The 24,162-nt window shown below is 44.2% G+C and overlaps 1 protein-coding gene across 2 annotated transcripts in view; it reads left to right on the top strand.

Annotated features, from left to right (window-relative positions):
• The window catches only part of LOC146395032 (uncharacterized), a 273,628-nt gene that overhangs the window by 200,799 nt on the left and 48,667 nt on the right, over nucleotides 1-24,162 (top strand). For both annotated transcript variants that reach the window (XM_085005884.1, XM_085005883.1), the window contains exons 2-3: nucleotides 20,745-20,839; nucleotides 22,799-22,919. In XM_085005884.1, coding sequence (XP_084862010.1) covers nucleotides 22,837-22,919 — 83 coding nt within the window. In that variant the 5' untranslated portion in view covers nucleotides 20,745-20,839; nucleotides 22,799-22,836. The remainder of the gene's footprint in view (nucleotides 1-20,744; nucleotides 20,840-22,798; nucleotides 22,920-24,162) is intronic.

The raw sequence follows: 24,162 nt of genomic DNA, 5'->3' as shown, positions 1-24,162 counted from the left end.
TCTCAATTTCCTTATGGCCAAAGTAAAAAGAGAAATATGATCAAGTATATGACAGTAATTCTCATAAAGAAAAAACTGCAGAAAATACATTTTCTCAAGGGGCACAGAGATTTCTCTGGTACTAGAAGACTGAGGGTGACACTGGATCCCATAGTGACCACTGTCCCCATCACTCCCCTCCTCCCATTACTCTCAGTAGAATTCTCTTTTTTTTTTTTTTTTTCTTTTTTGGCCATGCCCACAGAATGCAGAAGTTCCTGGTCCAGGGATCAAATCTGCACCACAGTAGGGATCCAAGCCACAGCAGTGACAACACCGGATCCTTAACCCATTGAGCCACTGGGGAATGCCACAGTAGAGTTTTTAAGGTGGCATTAATATTACAATAGAGGCAAAATGCCAAAGCGTGGTCCACTGAATAGAACTCTGCAAGGGGGCTAAAAGAATGTGGTTCATGGATACATATTTCTGGAGCTCAAATAAATCCAGGATTAAGGAGTTCCCATTGTGGCGCAGCAGAAATGAACCCAACTGGTATCCATGAGGATCTGGGTTCAATCCCTGGCCTCACTCAGTGGGTCAGAGATCCAACATTGCCGTGAGCTGGGGTATAGGTAGCAGACTTGGCTCGGATCTGGTGTTGCTGTGGCTGTGGCATAGGCTGGCAGCCGTAGTTCTGATTCAGCCCCTCACCTAACCTGGGAACTTCCATATGCCATGGGTATGGCCCTAAAAAGCAAAAAAAAAAAAAAAGCAAAAAAAAAAGAAAAATCCAAGATTAAAATCTACAATTTTTAAAAATGGATAAAATGCATATCTTTTAATATATTTTCTATAAATGACATTTCTATCTATGGAATTTCAATCAAAAGTTAGGCAAAAGGCTGTTTGAGGTTCTATAAGGACAATAGTGACCTCAGAATTTCTTCATGGGGGATTAAGGGGGACAGTCTGTTTGGAAATGAGGCTGCTGGATAGAGCAACCAAATTTTCCATCTTGCCCAGAATTTTCCTGTTTGGGGACTAAAAAGTCACACATCCCCAGATATTCCTCAGTCCTCAGCAAATGGAACAGCACATCATCCCAGTGCTAGGCTGAGAGTTTCAAAGTCACACTGACGAGGCAAGCACACTCTTTTAACTTAGATTGCGTGTTTAATTAGGGGTGGCTCTGGGGTACTGATGGATTTCCCTCCAAAGCCAGCGCACATGTTCTGTGTTGTCAAATCAGAACGTTTTAGCAGTCAGATGATTGGGTGGTGGAATCAGATCCTTCTGTGAAAACTGAGGAAGCCAGAGGCACTCTGGTGCCTAAACATCCACCCTGCCTCGCCTCCGGCGAGTGTAAAAAGACTAGGTGAAAACACACATGAAGAAGTTTCCTTCTCTGAAATTCTTTACAAATTAGGAAGAAGAGCCAAGTGAGTGAAATGCTTTGGAGTTGGCGTGACTCGAGTAAGTGTCCTGGCTTTGCCACTGATCAGCTCTGAGATTCTGAGCCGTTCACTGAACCCTCTGAGATGTAGTTTTCTCATCTGTAAAGTGACTGCGGGGATGTTATGAGATACTTGAAAGCCCCTGGCAGAGTGCCTAGTTCAATAAATATCTCTTTCCTCCGCTCTTCCCCTTCAGGGTCTAAGATGAGTAGTGTGCAGCCTGCAGGTGGGAGATGTAAACCAAAACAATAATTGTTCTTTCGATAAACCTCGGCACTCAGAATATCCCCGCTGCACCACAATGATGGATGGGGACCTGGACCTCTCAGGGCCATTCCTAAATTTTGTCTGTCTGCTTGCAAAAGAGATTATTTGCAAAAAGCTCTATGGATTCTCAGTGTTAACTCGGCCCCATCTGAAACCTGTTTGCCCTCTAGATTCTCTTTTTCAGCTAGTAAAATATATATATTTCCTTCCTCCCTTCCTTCCTTCCTCTCTCCATTCCTCCTCCTCCCCACCTGCCTCATTCTTTCTCCTTTCCCTTTTGCTCTTTGGCCAGATCCGCTTTTTCTCCACACTGGATCAATTTGCTTTTTTCATGCTGATCACCCCTCTGGCCTCCTATGCTGTTCGATTTACTAGCTATGGGCTCTCGGGTCCTTTATTTCCCTTTAGCAGCCTGGATCTCCTTGTCTATAAAACAAGAGGAGGAAACCAGATAGTTGATAAGGCCCCTGCAGCTCTGCATCCTGTGATCTGAGGAATACTGTTCCTTAATTGACTCAGCACATATTTACTGAGCACCTACTAAGTGCCAGGTGCAGTGTGGTAACTGGGGCTTCAGCAATAAACCAAACGAGCAAAGCCTCTGCTCGAGGAACTTACACACCAGTGTGAGAGACAGACAGTAAACAAAACACAAATGAATATATAACATAGCAGGGGTAGCAGGTGTTGGGAAGGAAGACTAAGTGGGGTGAAATGTCAGGGGCGACAGTGGTGGGATGTGGGTAGCGCTTTCTATGCTACCACTCAAGATGAAGTGGTCAGCAAAGCTCTCTCCAGTAAATTAACAGAGACTGAATGAAGAACAAGCTAAACAGTTATGTGTGGAAGAGTGTCCTGAGCAGAGAATAAAGTAAGTTCAAAGGCCCTGAGGTTGGAGCATGCACTCAGTTTGAAGGAGTGTCAAAAGAGGCCCATGTGGCTCTGGATGGTGTGGAGCCCAGAGAGAAGAGATGAAGTCAGGGAGATGGTTGTGTGGTGAATTATGAGATAGTAAGAATAACTCACCATCCGCTCAGCATCTGTGTCTGGCTCAGATTTTCATGGGAACCCTCGCAGAGGCTCGTAGACCATCTGGGACTCATCTAATTTCTGGGAGCTAGCCTCTCACAATCTCTCTTTACATGACACTGCTGTCTTTAACCTCTTTCGGGGGCTTAAGGAGGACAGTCTTCAGAGACCATCAGGCGAGCTAGGGAAGCAGAGGTACTGAAGCCTCAGTGTCTGCCTTGCTATTCCCAGTATTCGCAGGGCTGAGGGCTTGCCCCAAGCACTTCCTTTTGCCACCTCCCTGCCTGGAACGGTCCTCAGAGGTTTGGAACACAGGCACTGAGTTCAGTAAGAAATTTACGTGGCATTTTCCATCGCACTGAAAATGGAACAGGGTGATGGAAAGCCAGCTTTGGGGAAATGTAAGCCTCAGTTTTGTTAATGCGTTAATGAAATGCCCCCAGTCATCTGTCTCTTCCCTAAGCTGGATTTGGACTGAACCCATCCCCCCAGCACCTGTTTTTCTGTTGTGTAAGAGAAAAAAGTGTCTGGAAAATCTGACTGGGCATTCGCTGTGATAGGCTGAGAAGCCCCAAAGTTTAACCTTTTGTGTTTTCAATTATCGGTTGAGGCACAAAGAACTGTGGCTACGGCCTCCCGCATCCTGCTAAAGCCACACCATGTCCTGAAGGCAAGCCCCTGTCTGTCACAGCCAACTGTGAAGATAGTGATAGAATATTTCTCTCCATGAGATTGGCCACCTCCTGCTTATACTCCAAGGATCTGGTCGAATCCCAGACCGGCCATTCTGGCCTCACTGAATTGGAAACTATCCCTCACCATTTCTGGTTCTGGGGTTTTCTGCATTCTAGAAGAGGATGCTAATAATGTATTTTTAAGTGGCTGTAAAGTTCTATAAACAATGCCAGGTACTTTTTATATAAATCATCTCCTTCAGGAGTTCCTGTTGTGGGGGTCAGTGGATTAAGAATCCAGCTAGTGGAGTTCCTGTAGTGGCGCAGTGGTTAACCAATCTGACTAGGAGCCATGAGGTTGCAGGTTCGATCCCTGGCCTCAATCTGTGGGTTAAGGATCTGGCGTTGCCATGAGCTGCGGTGTAGGTCGAAGGCGTGGCTCAGATCCCATGTTGCTATGGCTCTGGTGTAGGCCGGCAGCTACAGCTCCAATTAGACCCCTCGCCTGGGAACCTCCATATGCCACGGGAGTGGCCCTAGAAAGGACAAAAAGGCAAAAAAAAAAAAAAAAAAAAAAAAGAATCCAGCTAGTATCCATGAGGATGCAGGTTCGATCCCTGGCTCAGTGGGTTAAGGGAAGGTGTTGCTGTAAGCTGTGGCATAAGTCGAAGACACAGCTCGGATCTGGTGTTACTGTGGCTGTGGCGTAGGCCCGCAGCTGCAGCTCTGATTCCACCCGTAGCCCACGAACTTCCATATGCCACAGGTGCAGCCCTTAAAGAAAAGAAAAAAAAAAGTCATCTCCTTCACTCTCGGCCGTAGATGGTGGTGGTGGCTGTGCTGATCCCCTTTCTAGGGGAAGCAGTGGAGGAGCAGGTGAAGGAGCTAAATTCCTAGAGCTGGTAAGTGAGAGGAATTTTTCCTTTCTTTGCCTCCCTATTATTCTTCTAGGCATTATCAGCCTTGAGTCTAATCAAGACTGGCTACTTGACCTAATCCATTCTTTCTTCGAATGCCAGTGGGCTTGGAGTTGAAGTTTGGGGGAAGGCGAGGGGGAGCAGAGCTGATGTTTCAGATAATGGTCTTTAAATAAAGTCGAGCTGAGCCTGGCGCCGCACCTAAGCTGGACATCCCCGGCCAATGCAGAAAGAGTCGTGCAATTCTTCAGTCAGTGCAGGGCCACCCCACAGGGACTCTGCTTCCTCACCTGGCAAGCCAGCCCCGGGAGCTGCAGGACCCACACAAGGGGCCTTCGCTTCTCTTTCTTCCTCTGATTCACTCAGTGCCTGAGCCGTTGATCTTCCTACAGCTCTTCACGCAGAGCCTGCAGAGGCCTCCACAAGGGGTGTGACTGCTCTGCTCAAACAGCTGCGGAAGTGGGCTTTGATTTTTGGTTTCCAAGCACCCAGGCGCTTTAAAAACCACCACTGTCACCTGTGGGGTTTCGGCTCTACTGGCACTTTTCTAGTCAAGTGTGAGCTAAGGGAGCCCTGCTGTTTTGGAGATGGCGTGGTTGAATTGTTCTTTCTGGCCTCTTCTGCCTGTTAGTTTGTGTTGGAACAGGAATTCCAGTGCATCTGCCTGCTGAGAGCTCAGCTGGTGTCATCACCGTCCGCCTGGATCCGTCAGCACTCACTGACAAACAAGGAAACTGGATCCGTGTTGGACACGAACTTTCCTCCGTAATGTAGTTTGTCTCTCTGTAATCCCTCTGGTATTGACAAATAGAACTCAGGGACATGGGCGGCAGTGACAGCTCCTGCAGACAGCCTGTATTAGCGTCGGCATTATCGTCCTTGGCCCTGACAGCCTGGGCACTAGAGAGAGGATTAAGCGATTAGTACTGTGTTTGTTACAGCCATCTTTTTATTCCTTCTGACTTTTCAGTTTTGCTCACTTCATGAAGATGTAAAGGGGGGCTCTGAGTAAAAACAGATGCATTTATACATTTTGGGGGATCTGATGGATAGCATATGTCTCAGACATGCGGGTAATGTTGAGACATTATCAAGTTTCTCCACGCACCGAGCAAATAATCTTGCCTCTGTGACCAATATTGGCTTAAAATATTGGACTTTGAGGTATATTACGTATATTTAGAGAATAAGGATCTGTTTGCATCTCTGACTTATTATATTTGATGGGTTGGTGTATGTAGGTTAGAGAATCATTTAAAGGACTTTGTTCCCTGGAACGTTGGTAAAAGGTAGGTTGATCTCAGGGGATTTTGCCCCTGAGATGGGTTTACTATGATAGTTAAATATAGCTGGGTTTTTGGCATGTATTTTTGATTTGCCCAAATTCTCTGGAATATTCATCCACAAGAAGTGGCCCAAAGAAATGTCAGTCACAGCTCTCAACATCTTTTTTATGAGTGATAGCATTTTATACATTTCCAGGGTAGAAAAACCTTCCACAGTCATTATAAATCAGGGCCTTTGGCCTTTACCATAGTGTGTGGTTTTTTTAGACTGTAAAACGTTGACCTCTTGTATTCTCTATTTTCATTTCTCTTAATTTATTCATTCATTCAAATTTCTATTGAAATCTTTTTATTGAGTATCTCCTCTGTGGAAGTGACAGAAATCTAGAACAATCCCAATTACATTGTTTGTGGAGTTCCCGTTGTGGCGCAGGAAAAAGGAATCTGATTAGAAACCATGAAGTTGCAGGTTCCATCACTGGCTCAGTGGGTGAAGGATCTGGAGTTCCTGCGAGCTGTGGTGTAGGTCAAAGACACGGCTCGGACCCCACGTTGCTGTGGCTGTGACGTAGGGCAGCAGCTGTAGCTCTGATTAGACCCTTAGCCTGGGAACCTCCATATGCTGTGGGTGCAGCCCTAAAAAGCAAAATAAATAAATAAATAAATAAAATTATATTATTTCCCAAAGCCCATTGATCATAGAGGTGTCATAGGACAGTTGATAATTAAGTGCCAAGTGAGCTCTGGTAACGGTGAATGGCTGAGCCAGTGAGGATGGAGGAGGCAGACAAGACTTTACAGAGGAGGGGTGTTAAGATGGCCCTTGGAGAAGGAAAGGTGTGTGGGAGAGAAAGGCATGGCTCTTGTTAGGTAGGGAGGTAGGTAGTAATTTATGTTTGAGTTTCAAAGTAGGATTGGAAAGGGAGATCAGAGCACACGGTGTCAGACCCCAGCTGTCACATTTTGGGGGTTTAGATTTTTTTTTTTTTTTGTCTTTTTTGCTATTTCTTTGGGCCGCTCCCGCGGCATATGGAGGTTCCCAGGCTAGGGGTCCAATCGGAGCTGTAGCCACCGGCCTGCGCCAGAGCCACAGCAACGTGGGATCCGAGCCGCGTCTGCAACCTACACCACAGCTCACGGCAACGCTGGACCGTTAACCCACTGAGCAAGGGCAGGGACCGAACCCGCAACCTCATGGTTCCTAGTCGGATTCGTTAACCACTGCGCCACGATGGGAACTCCGGGGGTTTAGATTTTTATCCCTTAGAAATAGGGAGCCTCCGATGTGAATGAGGGATGCTGGAGGAGAAAGACATTTGCTAGGTGTTCACAGGACAGACTGGCAGGTAGGAGGAGCGAGGTGACCTGGAGACCAGACAGGAGGCCAGACTGCAGGAATCCAGGGGTGCAACCCGGAGGCCCTGATTTCCAGTTACATAGAAAGCAAGAGGAGAGAGGTTTTGCAGAGGCAGAAGTAGCTGGGCTGAATTGTTAGGAGTAGGTGTAAGAGTCAACATTTGTGGACCCCTTCGCATGTGCCCGCTAAACTTCTAGCACTTTGGATGCATTTAATCTTTACAGAACCTCTGTGATGTAGGAACTATCATTAGTCCCATTTTCAGATGATGAAATCGAGGCTCAGAGGGTCCAGTAAGTTGAAAAGTGCCATATTGTATAAAGTGGAAAAGCCAAGATTTGAACTTACACTCCAAACTCCTAGCCACTGTGTGTGCCTTACTGCCTGATGGTGGAGGGGATGGGAAGGGTGGAGGGAAAGGGGAAACCTTTTTTTAAAAATATTGGAAATGTGCTATTTCAATAGATTTTTATTAGTATTATCATCATTATTATTATTAGCCTGGAAAAACTAGCTAACTTGGAATAGAAATGAATAAATCACATTTTCATATAGAAAAAAATACTCTACTAAGTGAAAGCAAAGTTCATCCAAAATGTCCTGTCTTAAAATAGATGCAAAATTCAGAAATGTAATGCGTGATGTTTATCTTACTCCTTTTTATTTACATGTTCTCATACACAGAGCACATGTTCCCACGTGTACATGTGTGTAAATGTCACCTTGGGACCCGAACAAATTTAACCTGGATTCAAACTTGAAGTGAAAAACGGCCGTAGTTTTGACTTTTAAAAAATTATCTGTTTATTTCCCTTTCTCTGTCGATAACTCCTGGTTGTAAGGCTGAAATCTGACAAATACAGCACAGTTAACTCACAGAATGAGCTTAGTGTTGGCAGTGCAAGTTGAACAACACATAATTTGGCACAATTTGGTGGGCCTGAATTTAAGACAAATACAAGGCTGAGGGAGCATAGAGGCGTTATTATTTCTAAGTGAGTTCATGTAGTGTACACGGGTGGACCTGATCAGAAGCCCCCACGCGGGCCTCTGCCACATCCAAGGCGTTCAGTTCTCATGCTTCCACAAGTTCTGTATTCACAGCACAGCGTTTCTCCTGCCCCAATAGGAAAGTTGTTGTTTCAAATGACCACCTGTGCTTTTGGCAGAACAGTGACTGCCATCTCCTTTTGTTCCCCCTCCCCAGGCCCTGTTGGTGTCACAGTGAGGTTGGAAGGGTGGTGTGACCACGCAAGGCAGAGTGTGTGGGAGCACAGGGCTCGGGTTTTCTGTAGGATTAGGAAAGGAATGGCAGAGGGGGAAGTTCTCCGTAGAGCCGGCATGGGAGCTTCACTGTCCAATCAGAGCGCTTGATATTTCATTTGCAAACAGAAGAGAAGGATATTGTTGTAGACTTTGAATTCTGGAGGAAAAGGATGAGAAAGAAAACCCGATGTGTCAAGTATCTGTATCGTTTAACTCAGATCACCATATATCCAGTCCCAAAGTTCACCTGCCGGTTTAGCGTAATTAATAATAAAAGTCCTTTTCACTTTCACACCGTTGACCTAGGAATAAGTGGAACACAAGCTTTTTTTAGGGAAAAATATCATTCTTTTGACTGTTCACATCTGAAAACTGACTTTCTGAGAGATGAACTAGTTCAACACATGCAACTCAACACAAGGGTTGGACCACAGAGATTCTTTCTGCTTCATCATGGTCCTTACCAGAGTATTTTATCTATGCCCAGACAATGAAACTCATCCAACAACAGGCAAATTTATTATTTTCAAAGCTATGTGAAAGGGCAGCGTGTTCTTTCCATTACTTTCCGGTGGCAGGGAGTTGGTTTTATCTCATGTTCTCTCACTCTGTTCGCTTGCAATCAGGGATAAAATTTGGGGCAATAGATGAGAAATTAATGACCACAGTTGAAGTCGTAATATGGGTTTATGGACTACGAGAAAGGCAACAGATCTGTACAGGAATTAGACACTTTTTCCTATCATAAAGGCAGAGGCTAAACCAACCGACTGGCCAGAATTGAGGAAGCAGGTATTTGTAGCATCATGTCTCTACGTTATTTCATCTCAATAAGTCATAACATGCTTTTAACCTATGGGTACCTGCTAGATTGTCACCAGTCACAGATAAGAGATGATTTCAGGCCTTTGGGGTAAACTTCCACTGTAGGAAATAGCACAGAGAGTAAGGAGTTCTAGAAAGGGGATTCAGAAACCTTGATTCCTCTTCCACCTCTCCGTTAACTAGCCATGTGACCTTGTGCGAGTCAGTAGATCTTTCTGGGATTCTGCTTCCTTGTGTAAAACAGAAAGAGAGGATGTAGAAGGGAAGAAAGAAAGACAGGAAGGAAGGAGGGAAGAAAGGAGGGAGGGAGGAAGAAAAAATAAATGCGTGCATTAGATTATAAGGGGTTCCTGCCTTCAAGCAGGTGCTCTTTACTGCTGGTTTTTGTAAATGCAGTTTTCCTAGAAGACAGCCACACTGCTGTTTATATGTCGTATGTGCTGGTTTTTCAGTTACAATAGCAGAGCTGAGTAGTTGCAACAAAAACCATATAACCTGCTAACCATAAAATACTTACTCTCTTGCCCTTTACAGAAGAAGTCTGTCTGTCCTTGGATTAAATGATCTCTAAGGATACTTTCATTTTTGTCTCTAACCCCAAGAAAGAGGAGAAAGAGAGTGAGAAAGGGAAGAAGGTGAAGTCAGAATTTTAATCTGAGTCCCAAAACCAGAAAGCAGTTTACCAAAAATCCACAAACCAGTTGTCCTAATAGTGACAGATTGCATTGCCCCCTGTTGGCCAGGAGGACCTTTTGGTGTAACAGGCTCAAGAACTACAAGATAGGTGTCAAATCTGTGTAGATCAGATCCTCAGACTCATTCTCCACACAGAGGTTATTGACTGTCAGTAGGGAAGTTGCCATTTGCTCCTGATGCCTTTGAGTTCATAAAGCACATGCTGTAAGTGGGGAAACTAGGGGAATTTGGGTCCTCAAACTAGAGCCTAAACCTCCTTTGGAGAGAAGTAAAACCTAGAGAGGACAGGGAAAACTTGCTTGAAAAGAACTTAATCATAGTGAATGAAGCCAAAGCTAATAAACAGTGCTGGATGGGCTCACATGGTCACAGACAGTAGGTGAGGATGGTTATTGTTGTGACTGCATTAAATCATACTAATCCCAATGCCAAAAGCCACTTTAAATGATGAAGTGAGGTGGCCTGCAGTGGCAACCATGAGGCTCTCCGTTCTGCCCTGGGCTGGGCTGGGCTAGGCTGCTGTCAGCCCTCTCAGGCAAGCTCTGTATCCTGTCTTAGGAGCCCAACTCTGCCTTCAGAGGAGACTTGCAGACTGGCAGATTTCAGTTTAGTTTGGAGTTTTGTTGTGTGTTTCTTGGCAGGAGGGAAGCATCCTCCATCCACAGAGCGCCCCAGATTAATGGCTAAAGTAATACCTACTGGCGAAACCAACCCAGGTTGGGGCAGCCTTTCTGCTATTGATTTGGGACTTGTCTTGACTCAAAGCCTCCTTCGGTTTTGTTGGCTTTTTGAGGCTCCTGCCTTAGAACTGACCTGTTCCATGATGTGAAAAACATGCTAAAGAGGACATGGTCCTTCCTCCCCAGAGTGGAGCACAGGCTTTTTCATGGACAAAACTTAGGGGAGTCAAGAGGAAATTGTTTTGCACTATGGTGAATCCCAAGCCAAAAATAAATTTGCTTTAATGTACAAAGTCTTGACTTCATTGCTTTCTTTCTTCAGTTTCCTTGAACTTCTGCTCATAATCATAGGGAATGGTTGAGATAAAGTCTTAAGAACCCAAATTCACATGGAGGCTTGGGTTTTTCCCTTTTGGCTCCAGTGAATTGAGGTGAAAGACGCTACAATCTTAGTGTGTTTTTCCTCTCCTCCATGATAAATTCTTTTGGAAACAAAGTGGGATATGAAAATATATGGCTTTATGCTTGTTTACTTACATTTTTTTTTTGCCCTTTCTCTGAACCCAAATAGTGCCAAAATGTGCTATTTTTTCTATTTGGTAGAAGGGTGGGGATTTTTATTTCCCTAATCGCTCTCTTTGGGGAATATAAGAAAATCAAAATATCTCCTGTGAAGTTTTTAAATGGGTTAATTTAACTTGGACATGGCAATTATCCTCTGCTACATATAAAACATTTATTGTACCATGGATAGGCATTGAGTAATGTGAATTTTTTTCTCTTCTGAAGGGTTTAATACACAAACCAAATGAATGGTGAAGCATCTATTGAATTGCCTTAGTTCCCCCACTACAATGATGCTTTTAAAAAATAAATAGGAGTGAAAAATGAATTTCAAGAAAACTAAATAAGATGTTCCTATCCAAAAGGGCATGCAAAAGAATTGCTGGGCACATTACTCTGTGTGTGTGTGTGTGTGTGTGCGCGCGCGCGCGCACATGCTCCCGTGAGCTCTCATGCAGTGGGATGAGAAGTGGGAGAAATCTTACTGAGGAAAGCCATTCCTGCAGACATAAGGAAAGAGGATCCTAGGATTCAGGGTATTGAAGCGGGAATGGATTCCATGTCTTCCAGTGCATGAATGGCCTATGTAAAAGCAATAACTATCACCCCTGAGTTTCTAGGCAGAACCATCTGACATGGTCCCCATCTGTCTTCCTCAAGGAAGAGATCCATCATGCAAAGGGACTTGCATGATGGATCTGAGAAAAGGAAGGCAATGAGATTGAGCCCAAGGCCAACCCTCCCCACCACCTCTTACCGCTTGGCAAGAACAATTGGCAATGGAAGTTGCTCTGGATTTCCAAATGAAACATTGCCTGATAGTTACTTGATTGCTCCAGTCCAGGGTAGGGGTTGGAGGAATTCTTATTTCTACAACATCTTAATTCAACTGAAATTTTCCTTTTGTGGGTATCTTAAAGCCAGGATCTCAAAGATGTCAAAACCACCCGTTGAAGTTAATTATTTTCCAAGTGACACAGACCTCAGAGAAGGAGATTTGTTTTCATCTGACCTTCTCATCCTCCATGAGTGGCAGTTATATATAGACTCTGGGAATTCCCTTGGAGTCACCATCCTGGGAGGAGAATCTAAAGTGATGACCCTGTCATGGGCATTAATTTCAAAATTGTCACTCCAGAGGAACTCTCATATGTCCCACCTCCCAGGGACAGTGCAAACTTCTAAAACTCTCAAAGACATTAATTTATAGCAGTGTCTGCCAAATGGTGGCATTGCACCAAAAATGTGTAGCTGTGGATTTTCCTTCTGTTCATTGTATTTGTAATGCTGAGCGTCCTAAGCACATGGCAAAGTCTTACTTCCTTCATGAGCCAAGAAACTTCATCACGTTGATATTGACTGAAGGCACTGAGAACTGAGGACCTTGTTCATACAAGTGAATGGTCAACGCACATTTATACAATAGAATATTTTTGCTTTTAAGGAGAAGCTGAAGAGTTTGTGGGGAGGTGTTTCTTTAAGAGAAACAAAGTGATGTGCAGATGAGTCCACTCTCTTTAGTTGACTCTTTAATCTTGAGCAGTACATGATCAAGGTGACAGTTTTAAAAAAGATAGTACCCAACGTTGGTAGAGGTTGGGAAATGGACATTTTCCTACATTGCCAACAAAAGTGAATTGTTATGGGTTTTTGGATAAAATTATTTGTACATTGTAATTCAGTAATGCTTCTTTTAATAATTTGTCCTAAGGACATAATCAGTAATGTATATAAAGATGTGTATATATACAAGGACTTTTATCACATCATTCTAAAAATGAAAACTTTGGAAATAACAAAATTCCCGGTAAAAGAAGATGGTTAAATAAATCATGACATACATACTCTGCAAATATAAAAATTATTTTTGAAAACTTTTTAGAGACATAGAAAGGAATATTTTTCCAATACATGTTAAGTTAAAAAATTGGCAGGGAGGAAGTTCCCTGGTGGCTTAGGGGGTTAAGGAATCCAGTGCTGTCTCTGCAACAGCCTGGGTCGATCCTGTGGTTTTGATCCCTGGCCTCAGAACTTCCAGAGGCCACAAGCATGGCCTCCCCCACCCCCACCAAAAAAAAGACAAGGAATTAAATTAATTAATTAAATAATCTTGTGAATAATATATTTATAGGGAAAATATTAGAAGTACATAATTACTGATACAATTTGGTTTATATCTGGCTGGTGAGATTATGGAAAACCTTTTTTTCTCTATTTTTCTATATTCACCATCTTTTCAACAACAAACATGCATTATATATATATATATATAATTATATTTAATTATAATTAAAATTATAATTGTGATATTTTTTCAAGAACTGAGCAATTCATTAAAGGGTATGACAAAAGAAACATGATTTAATTTAACCATGCCCCATTTTATAAAAGAGGGCAAGTGGGAGAGAAGTCACTGTCTTTCATGACCCAGTGTTGGAGGTAACCCCCAGAACCTCAGAATGTGACTGTCTTTGGAGATGGGGTCCTTATAGAGGTCATCACTGAAAGTGAAGTCATTAGAATGGGTTCAAATCCAACATGACTGATCTTTTTATAAAAAGCAGAAATTTGGACACAGGGATCCACTCAGAGGGAAGACGATGTGAAGATTCAGGAGACCGTCGTGTGAATGTAAACATGGCCATCCACCAGCCAGGGCGGGGAGCCTGGGATAAATGCTTCCCTCACAGCCTTCAGGAGGAACCAAACCAGCCAACACCTTGATTTTGGACTTCTAGCCTCCAGAAGTCTGAGACAATAGATTCCTCTTGCTTAAAACACCCAGTTTGTGGTACTTTGTTCTAGCAGCCCTGGCAAACGAGTATAAGTGGTGAATGAAATGGGTAGGTTTTCTGCAGCCCTAGAGTTTACAGTCAAGGGCAAAGACAGATGTTAACCAAATAACTAGATAACGAATATGTAATTGAAAACCAAAGGTGTGCTCTAAAAAAAAAGGAACAAAGCCCTACAAACACATATAAGAAAAGATCCCAGCCTAGCCCTGCACACTCAAGTCTGAAAGACAAACAGATATTAAGGAGGTAAAGTATCGCATTCATTTTGTGCAGATTCCTGGATGAATCTGAATAAAACTTTGCTCAGGAAAATTCCAGTAAGAAAGAGTTGAAACATTAAATCCATAGGGCTGCTAAGCATTTCAAAAGAAGGATAGAAATCCATTCTTGAGCCATTTCAGATGGCACAGCAGAAAGCACTCCAAAGTCTATTCTGGGAAGTCTTAGGCTGGCCAGTTGATTTCATCTGTGTCTCTCCTTTCTTTCTCTAGTTGTTCTCAAGTTATGGCCTGACAGTCAAAGGGGCTATAATGCCCCTTTCTGTAATCATGACATTTCTTTCTTTATAAAACAAATTATGCAGGCTAATAAATTAAGATGACCCCTAAATAAAATAAAATGACACTGAAAACAAAATCAGTTATTTAGGAAGGTTCACATTCTGAAGGAGGAATGCTTGTGTTAAGAAGTTGAATCTTGAGATGAATTTGGCTTTTGTCAACCTGAGAAGCTCTCTTCAAATGTAACATTACTCTGCAGTCCAAAGGTTTTAAAACAGAAGCTATTCCTTTAGAAGTTTTTAGACATCATTTGAATTACCTACTTGAAAATCACAGGGTTCATAGTTGATTCGGCTGGCATGAGTCATCTTACATCCAGCCTTTTTAAACTCAACACCCCAAATCTTTGATGCTCAGATTTCAACTGAATTGACCTTCAAAATCTGGGAGATGTGTCAGATGGTTTTAGCAAGCCAAAGGGTTTGCTTTTGTTTTCCTATACACCACATCCCAAAGGATAAAGTTTAGAGACAGTGATGGTCTCTTTGCCATGTGGGTCTGTGTCACTGAGATCCGATTTGTTGGTGACATTAGATTGTCCAGACATAGGCGTCAGTCTAGATGGCTGCCAAGGATCATGCTGGACAAGGGCAGCCAACTAGGAACAAACCCAACACTCCCTCACTCTGAAACCCTGAGATCTCAGCCTGAGCTGTGAGGCAGGGGGAAAGCCCTGATTCCAAGTTGTTTACTTTTCTGCACTCAGTGCTTCTCTGCTCTGCCGTATTTGCCTGAATTTACTGCCCCCTCTCTGTCCACTGTCATAGCAGCCATCCTTTCCCTTCCATTTGTGAGCTACCATTGACCTTGAAGTCCTGGAACCTGGTTTGTATTTGAACTTGTTTACGCACTCTCACTCAGATTATCTGAGTGATTCTCTCATGCCTGCTGCTCTAAGGATGGCTGGCGTCCTATGTCCAGGCGAAGACATCTCAAGACTGGGAAATGTTTCTGTTGTGATGGATCCAATAGGGTTCCCAGTCACTGATCCCAGCCAGTGCTGTCCTGTATCCCCAGGGCCTGATGATTAAGGTTGTAAAAGACTGGTCAGACTGGGAAGGGAAGTTCAGGCTTTGTCTAGGATCCAGGCAGCACAGGTTTGAGAATAGCTCATAGGGTGGCTGGGGAAGGCCGTGGACTCTCTTACACTTCTGGTGTGCCAAGAGATGATTGTGTCCCACTGCTGGTGTTTAAATGAGGAGTCAGCTCCAAATCTGTATCCTGGACAGCCACAAACAACAGCATGAACTCTGAGATGAAAAATTGGCTTGGAGCAGAATAACAGCACATATTAATGGTCCATCTGTACATTTGCTATAAAATCCTGCTTGAATGGAAGTGTTTGTTCCCACGCTTTCTCTCTCCCTCACACACACACACACACACACAGCACACTGCACACAGTCAGCATTAAGGTGAGATGAGGGGACATTTGCCCTAGGCATAAAATTTAAGGGGGTGCCAAAAAACAGTCATCATGATAGATAACATGAATTTAAAATAATAATGCAGTATTATTTTAAAAAATCAAAATTAATGCAAACCCTCCCCAAGAGGAATAGAATACAAAAGCTTTAAATAGAAGTTGGATCAGTTTTGCTGATCTTTCCTTTTCTTTTTTCCACTTCCAAAATAGTGTGGCTCAACATAGCACTGGGATCCAATCCTATCTTTATTTAAAATGTTGATATTTTGTTTATGATGGATAATTAACTTTGCTTTTTAAAATATTACGTTGAAGTGATAAAGACAAAAAAGTAAATCAAAAATTTTAAAAATGATAAAGGCAAAAATTATTGACCTTGATTATTGTGGAGGTAATAATAGCCCCCGTCAATTTTGTGCCCTGCAGACACAGGTGTCAGACAGACAGACATAAGTAGGGACACACACATATGCCCATTCTACAGTTCATAAGGAATGTCATCTTCTTTGCCTAAAAGCTTATGCCATTTGTTATTTGTTATCTCTTTCTCCTGTTCTGACCAATGCCACTTCACATAGCAATTCTTTTGCGAGAGATGCTTGGCCAGGGAATATACATTACATTGTTTAATCTTGATATCATGTTATCAACTTGTACACAAATTGTGCTTTTGACTTTCAATTAAGGATCTCTCTTGATGCAAACTTTTTTTTTTTTCTTTTTAGGGCTGCAGCTGCAGCATATGGAGATTCCCAGGCAAGGGAATTGGAGCTACAGCTGCTGGCCACAGCCACGCCCACAGCCACAGCCACAGCAACACCAGATCCAAGCCGTGTCTGAGACCTACACCACAGCTCATGGCAACGTCAGATCCTTAACCCACTGAGCGAGGCCAGGAATTGAATCTGCAACCTCATGGTTCCCAGTCGGATTTGTTTCCATTGCACCACAATGGGAACTCCATTTTCTAAGCCCTTCTGTCCAAAACTCACCTTTTAGGGAATTCCCGTCGTGGGTCAGCTGTAATGAACCCGACTAGTATCCATGAGGATGAGGGTTCAATCCCTGACCTTTCTCAGTGGTTTAAGGATCTGCTTTACCATGTGCATTGCTGTGAGCTGTGGTGTGGTTCACAGACGCTGCTCGGATCCCGTGGGGCTGTGGCTGTGGTGTAGACCAGCAGCTGTGGCTCGGAATTGACCCCTAACCTGGGAAATTCCATATGCTGTGGGCTCCTAAAAAGACAAATAAACAAACAAAAAGCCCCCAAACTCACCTTTTAGATGTCTGCACAGTAGGCGTCCCCCTAGGGCCTCCAACCGAATGCATCCTAAATCAAACTAACCATCCCTCAGCCCCAAGCCTCCAGCAGCGTTAAAGCCTCCTCCAGACACACATTTATCCAAATTAGAAGCCTGGGATTCACCTTTCCTGTTCTTTTCCCCTAGTAAGCCTTTCTAATCTGCTTTTGCAGAATCTCTTAATTTCTACTGTCTTTCCCCTTCCCAAAGCCACTGTCCCATTCAGGCACTCCAGTCCACTCTCCTCCTGGCAGGCCTGTACCTCTGTGCTCCCCTCCTCCAGGCCACCCCTCTCACTGCAGCCAAAAGTACATCTTTAAAGGCCAGCTTGGAAGAGTCCCCTTGGCCATGATTGTTGGAGGGGTGGTTGAGCTTTCTGGGTCTATTGAGTGTCTTCTCGTGCCTGGCACTAGTTAGATCAGGGAATACACAGACCGGACCTGACTATCGCCTATTCCCCTCCTCCACACACCATATGCTCCACCAACCACACTGCACTCATCAGCTGTGGCCTCGTTGTCCTGTTCAGAGTGATGGAGACCACGAATCATTCTGTTCTCTTGCCTTTAATTGGCAGCTTTCCATGTGGTACTTCACACTACTTCACTGTTTCCTGAAGCGGATCCATTTCTACCTGAACCTGTTTGGTTTGGTGCAGTTCTAGATCGGCTTAGGTTTGGGGCATAGGAAGACGTCCCATTAGGAAGACAGTGGTAAAGGAGCATATTAAGAATGCTTTGTGGGAGTTCCCATCGTGGCGCAGTGGTTAACGAATCCGACTAGGAACCATGAGGCTGCGGGTTCGGTCCCTGCCCTTGCTCAGTGGGTTAACGATCCGGCGTTGCTGTGGGCTGTGGTGTAGGTTGCAGACGCGGCTCGGATCCTGCGTTGCTGTGGCTCTGGCGTAGGCCAGTGGCTACAGCTCCGACTAGACCCCTAGCCTGGGAACCTCCATATGCCGCGGGAGCGGCCCAAGAAATAGCAAAAAGACAAAAAAAAAAAAAAAAAAAGAATGCTTTGTTTTGGGGAATTTGTCAGAGCTAGGACTAGATCTGATTTTTTTTTCTTTTTCTTTTTTAGAGACCACAACAGATACCCCCACCAAGAATTAAATAGAATTGAGGTTTGGGGATAGGTAGAAATTGAAGTCTAAATCTTTAGAGCAGAAAGCTAGAGAGTGGCTAATCCAGGCGTCACACGTAAGTGTAGGAACCAGAATATTGAGCCAGAAACCCAGAGGAAAGGACATGAATGCAAATACAAGGAGATCGAGTGGTCTGATGTGGGCATCCAGGTGATTGCTCAGATTGGGGAGGTCATAGGCCTTTACCTACTGTCTGGGGCAGGTGTAGCCAAGCTGCGTCCAAAGTCTGGGAATAGGCTATCTCAGTTACGATCCAAGGTCATAGAAGTGTGCTGGTTAGAGGGCCAGAGGGAGGGAGACGCTATTGGCCTGGGCTCCTAATCTACTACCTTATACCCTTGGACTGTTAATCTTCCGAGGTTATGTCCCCTGGAACCTTCCTAAGTCCACTCTTGATAAAATATCATTTCCTACTAATATGGCTCCAGGAACTCTTGGGAAGAAGGAGAGAATGTGATTGATTTGATGGACTATGTTAAGCTCTTTGTATAAATTCCGTAGATTTGCATGAAAATTGAAGTGATAATAATACTGCTCTTCAGCACATTTTGTTATTTTCTACATTCAGACAAACCAAAAATCAAATCTCACCCCCTAAACATAACCATGCATCGGGATCACAGGCGTGTCTGCATTTTAGATCAGCCTTGAAAGAGGGATGAGGAGCAATTCTAAGTGGCACAGTTAAGCACTAGAATTGTTCAGCGTCATCCAGCATTTCCAGAACTTTATTAATTGCAGAATGAATGACCCACTGACATCAGAAAGAGCAAGAGTTTCCTAGCTGGACAAAGGGGACTGGGCACAGTGTGACTGGTGACCTGAGGGTGGGGGTAAGGAACCTAAGGCCCTGTCCGCACTGCACTGAATAATGCTTAGACCATTCAGATGGATCAGTCCAGCCATCTTCCCTCTGGAAGAACTCTATGGGCTTGGTTTTTCTTGTGTAGATGGGAAGCTTCTTAGGGGGCTCGCAGGGGAATTATCAGGCATGGGGGTAAAATCTGCAAGGGATGAGGGAATGGAAAGATCCAGGGCAGACACCTATGCTGGGGGGAGAGGAGATCCTGTCTATAAGTGCACCTCAGGACCCAGAACAACACTTGCACATGGTAATTGCTTAGCAAATATTTGAACAAATGGGTGGAAATTCCTGTAACATGCTTTTGTTAATAAGAATATGAAAGCTGAACTTGATTGTTTAAAAAGTCGTCTTAGAAAGGATGCAAATGTCTGAATCTAACATGCTATTAATGATTTACCCAATGAAGTATTTTGAAAGAGTCCCCAAATTGAGAAAAGTTTTTAAATATACGTGTGTGTGTGTGTGTGTGTGTGTGTGTGTGTGTGTATAGTCTTTTTTTTTGTTTGTTTTTTTTTTGTCTTTTTAGGGCCACACCTGCAGAATATTGAGGTCCCTAAGCTAGGGGTCCAATTGCAGCTGTAGCCGTTGCCCTACGCCACAGCCACAGCAATGTGGGATCTGAGCCGTGTCTGTGACCTACACCACAGCTCACGGCAATGACAGATCCTTAACCCACTGAGCGAGGCCAGGAATTGAACCCGCATCCTCATGGATGCTGGTCAGGTTCATTAACTGCTGGGCCATGATGGGAACTCCAAAAATAGATATATTTTAAAGTAAGTTGACACCGGAGTTCCCACCATGGTGCGGTGGGTTGGGAGTCTGACTGAATTCGGTCAGGTTAATGTGGAGTCATGGATTCAACCCCCGACCCTGGTGCAGTGGGTTAAAAGGATCCGGCATTGCCATAGCTTCGGTGTAGGTCTGAGCTGTGGCTCAGGTCACTGCCTGGCCCAGGAACTTCCATATGCCAAGGGTGCAGCCTTAAAGATAACTAAATAAATAAATTGACACCATACCAGGTTCAGAGTGAAGAGGGACACTTCTCAGAGCAATTCTATACTTCTCCTGGGCCACTGTATTGGACATTTCTTGTTTCTTGGTTTTTCATATCCAAACCCTCTGCCTCCCTACTGGCATTCCCATCTTCCAGTTTGGGGGGCCTGTCCTTTTGTGTGGGGGTTCACAGGACTATGATTCATATTATGGAATCTTGGAGTCCAGATTCTTCCTCTCTGCTGCTCATTGTTATGTTCAAGGGCCAAGCATGAAGCCTAAAGATCAAGCATGTGATCTTAGGGCTAGGCACATGACCTGAGTTCAACCAATCAGAAACTATTTCTGGGAGTTGGAATATTTAATAAATAACATAATAGAGAAGAAATGATTTCAAAGTCAGCTTCATGGCCGAGCCAGCAGAGGTGGCTGGCATTTGGTGAATCCAGCCATGTGACTCTCACCACCTCAGCCTCAGTGTTCCCCTGGTTCCTGCCGTCGCCCAAACCGAGTCCCTCGGCATCCCTTTGACCTTCAGACTTCTGATTTCCTTCCAAAACTATCTAATTACTGCTTAAGTTAGTAAGATTTGGACTATTTAGCTATTATGCTGGAGATGAGAAAAAATCAGGTGGAGTGGTTCATCTTTGTTTCTTTCAGATCTCTCCCAAAACACCAGTTCTCAAACCATCCTGGACTGTATCAACTCAGTGGTTTAGTTGAAGAAGGTGAAGAGGTTGATCTAGTTTCAGGAGGTGAGTCAGTGGGAATGCTGTCCTCTGGAATCCAGAGGCTCCTGTATTTTATCTCCTTTCTGAAATTCTCCAGCTCGAACTAATTGCTGCTCCAGAGCTGGCAGCCTGTCAACTCGGACCACAATTATCTGTCCACCACCCATGGATTCTGTGAGGTTAGCCAACAAATTTGTGGGTGAAAGAGACAAGAAGACAGAAAGAAGGCACAAGAGAGACGTCTGTAGAGAAGGTAACTGCAGAGCAGAATAGAGCCAGCTCTCCATTGGGAAAAAAGAAAGAGCAGAGTAAAAGGCCAAAGATTTCAAAAGTCTAATCTGTAGACTGAGGCCATCTTGGTGATATTTTTTTTTTATAACCCATGGCAGCATGAGCAAGAGGTTCAGTGGAGTACTTTACCAACGCCAATTTAAGGTGGCCAGAGGTCTTTTGTGGGAGAGAGAGTTATTTACCTTCTTAGTAATTTAAAATGTCTTCTCCTTGGGAGTTCCTATTGTGGCTCAGTGGAAATGAGCCCGATTAATATCCATGAGGATTCAGATTCGATCCCTGGTCTCACTCAGTGGGTTAAGGATCCAGTGTTGCCGTGAGCTGTGGTGTAGGTTGCAGATGTGCCTGGGATCCTGCGTTGTTGTGGCTGTGGTGTAGACCAGTGGCTACAGCTCTGATTCAACCCCTAGCCTGGGAACTTCCACATACTGCACATGTGGCCCTAAAGAAAAAAAAAAAAGGTTTCTCTTTTATGACCACATGTAGTCAATTGACTACTCTCTGAGGATCCCCCAGAATACATTAGCCTGGTCTGCAAAACCTGGAAATCGAGAACCACTGGGAAATTAGAAGTACCTAAGGTACTTTTGCTCTTCAAAAGACAGAGGCATTTCTCAGGGATTAAACAACCCCAGGTTCTTCGTGCAGAAAGTGAAGAGGAAATGGCAGATGGGATTCCAGACTCCCTCACAGTCTCTGAGTGTGATTACAATCAGCCCATCAGAGGTTTGAATTTCAGGAGACTGCCTGAGGGCAAAGGGTCAGACCAGTGTTTACATGGCTGAATGGAAGAGTGGGAGAAAGGAATGGATGAGTCAAGATGCATCATTCTGGAGTTAGAATGAATTCCTGTCTTCCTCAGGAATTGCTTGCCAGCCAGCTCCAGGAAAGCCAAAGACAAGGAGGGCACTTTACCACATGGGGTGGGGTGGGGAGAAAAGTTGTCTTAACTTTCTAAAAAGAAGCTAGTTATCCTTTTATCTCTTCTTCATCTGAAGTAAGAAAGACTCCTGAAACTAGGAGCCTCTCATTTTTTTTTTTTTTCATTTGCGACTAGGTCAGCAGCTTCAGAATACCTGAAAATTATCTTTTTCTAAATTAAGGTGTAGTTGATTTACCATGTTGTGCCAATTTCTACTGTACAGCAAAGTGACTCAGTCCTACCTTATAACACAAGGCTCCAAAGCAGTGAATTTCCACCTCATGACTCCCCTTTGGAGCCTGCAGAAGTCAATTGTATTTTCCTTGGTCATTGACAATAGCCTGGAAGAAAATGCTGGCCCCTTTAAGGGAGGGGTCCACTGTGCTTCTCTCAGTGCAGTGGAAGAGCTCATCTTGTTTTGTTTTGTTTTGTCTTTTTTTTTTTTTTTTTAGGGCACATGGAGGTTCCCAGGCTAGGGGTAGAATCAGAGCTAAAGCTGTCGGCCTACAGTGCAGCCACAGCAATGCGGGATCCGAGCCATGTCCACCACCTACACCACAGCACCACAGCTCACGGCAACGTTGGCTCCCCAACGCACTGAGCGAGGCCAGGGATCAAACCTGCATCCTCATGGATACTAGTCAGATTCGTTTCCACTGAGCCACGATGGGAACTCTGGAAGAGCTCATCTTGCCCTGTTTTTGGGGTTTTTTTTCCTATATGTTCAACTCGACTGTAGGCTAAAAGCATTGTTATGTCTTTCTCAACAGGACTAAAGTATCTTTTTGTTAAAATTGTTAACCAGGCTATGGATTGGATTGTGTCCCTAATAAATTCAAATGATGAAGCCCTAACCTCCAATATGACTGTGTTTAGAAATAAGTCCTACAAGTAAGTAATTTTGGTTAAATGAGATCATAAAGGTAGGGCCCTGACCCGGTAGGATTAGTGTCATTATAAGAAGAAACATCAGGGAGTTCCTGTCATGGCTCAGCAGTTAACGAATCCGACTAGTATCCATGAGGACATGGGTTCGATTCCTGGCCTCGCTCAGTGGGTTAAGGATCTGTCATTGCCATGAGCTGTGGTGTAGGTCATAGATGTGGCCCAAATCCTGCGTTGCTGTGGCTGTGGTGTAGGCCAGCGGCTACAGGTCTGATTCGACCCCTAGCTTGGGAACTTCCATATGCCTTGGGTGTGGCCCTAAAAAGACAAAAAAAAAAAAAAAGAAAAAAAGAAGAAGAGACATCAGAGAGTCACTCTTTCTCTCTATCCCTGCCCTGTGAGGACACAGTGAGAAGGTGGCATCTTTAAGCCGGAGAGAGAGCCCTCCTCATGAACCAAATTCACAGGCACCTTGATTTGGGACTCCCAGCCTCCAGAAGTGAGAGAAATTAATTTCTGTTGTTTAAGCCACCAGTCTGTGCTATTTATTTTATGATGGTAGCCTGAGTAGATCCCTGTAATCTGTAATTACCCTATGAACTGGCCTTGATTTCTTAAGAATAAAATGTTCCCCCGGAGGAAGTGATGGAAGTCTCTTTGAGCACCACATTGTCACTTAGAAAGAGAAGGGTACTAACTTTATTGGTGTCATTACTGATTTGTTGGGCAGGGGATAATCACTGCACATACACCAGATAGGAAGCTGTGGGTTAGAGGGGTCATGGAACTTGCTAGGTCCCAGAGCTAGTAAGTCCAACTGTCCCAAGGGGAGATACCAGGTCTGCTGGGCTCAGAAGCCAGGCTGTACCTGTTGGCTCTGCCTTCTCACCATCCCAGCCTGCATCAGACTGAGTTCTCACCTTCCTTGTTTGACATTTCACTTTTGCTATTGAGATTAAAACCACTCCATAAACTGGTGAAGGTTCTTTTGATGCATTTTTATATGATCCCAGTTTGCAAGGATAAAGGAAGAACAAAGAAATATATTCCATTGTAAAAGGCTGGGGAGGAGTTCCCACTGTGGCTCAGTGGTAATGGACCTGACTAGTATCCATGAGGACCTGGGTTTGATCCCTGGCCTTGCTCAGTGGGTTAAGAATCCGGTGTTGCAGTGAGTTGTGGTGTAGGTCACAGATGTGGCTCGAATCCCACGTTGGCTGTGGCTGTGGTATAGGCCGGCAGCTGCAGT

This window comes from Sus scrofa, chromosome 18 (assembly GCF_054392235.1).
Source record: "Sus scrofa isolate SSC_HxYL_T2T_F1_AM1 chromosome 18, Sscrofa_HxYL_maternal_Yorkshire_Landrace_v2.0, whole genome shotgun sequence".
NCBI classification, from domain to species: Eukaryota; Metazoa; Chordata; class Mammalia; order Artiodactyla; family Suidae; genus Sus; species Sus scrofa.
Note: the sequence above shows the minus strand (reverse complement) of the source record. Positions and strands in the feature narration are given on the sequence as shown.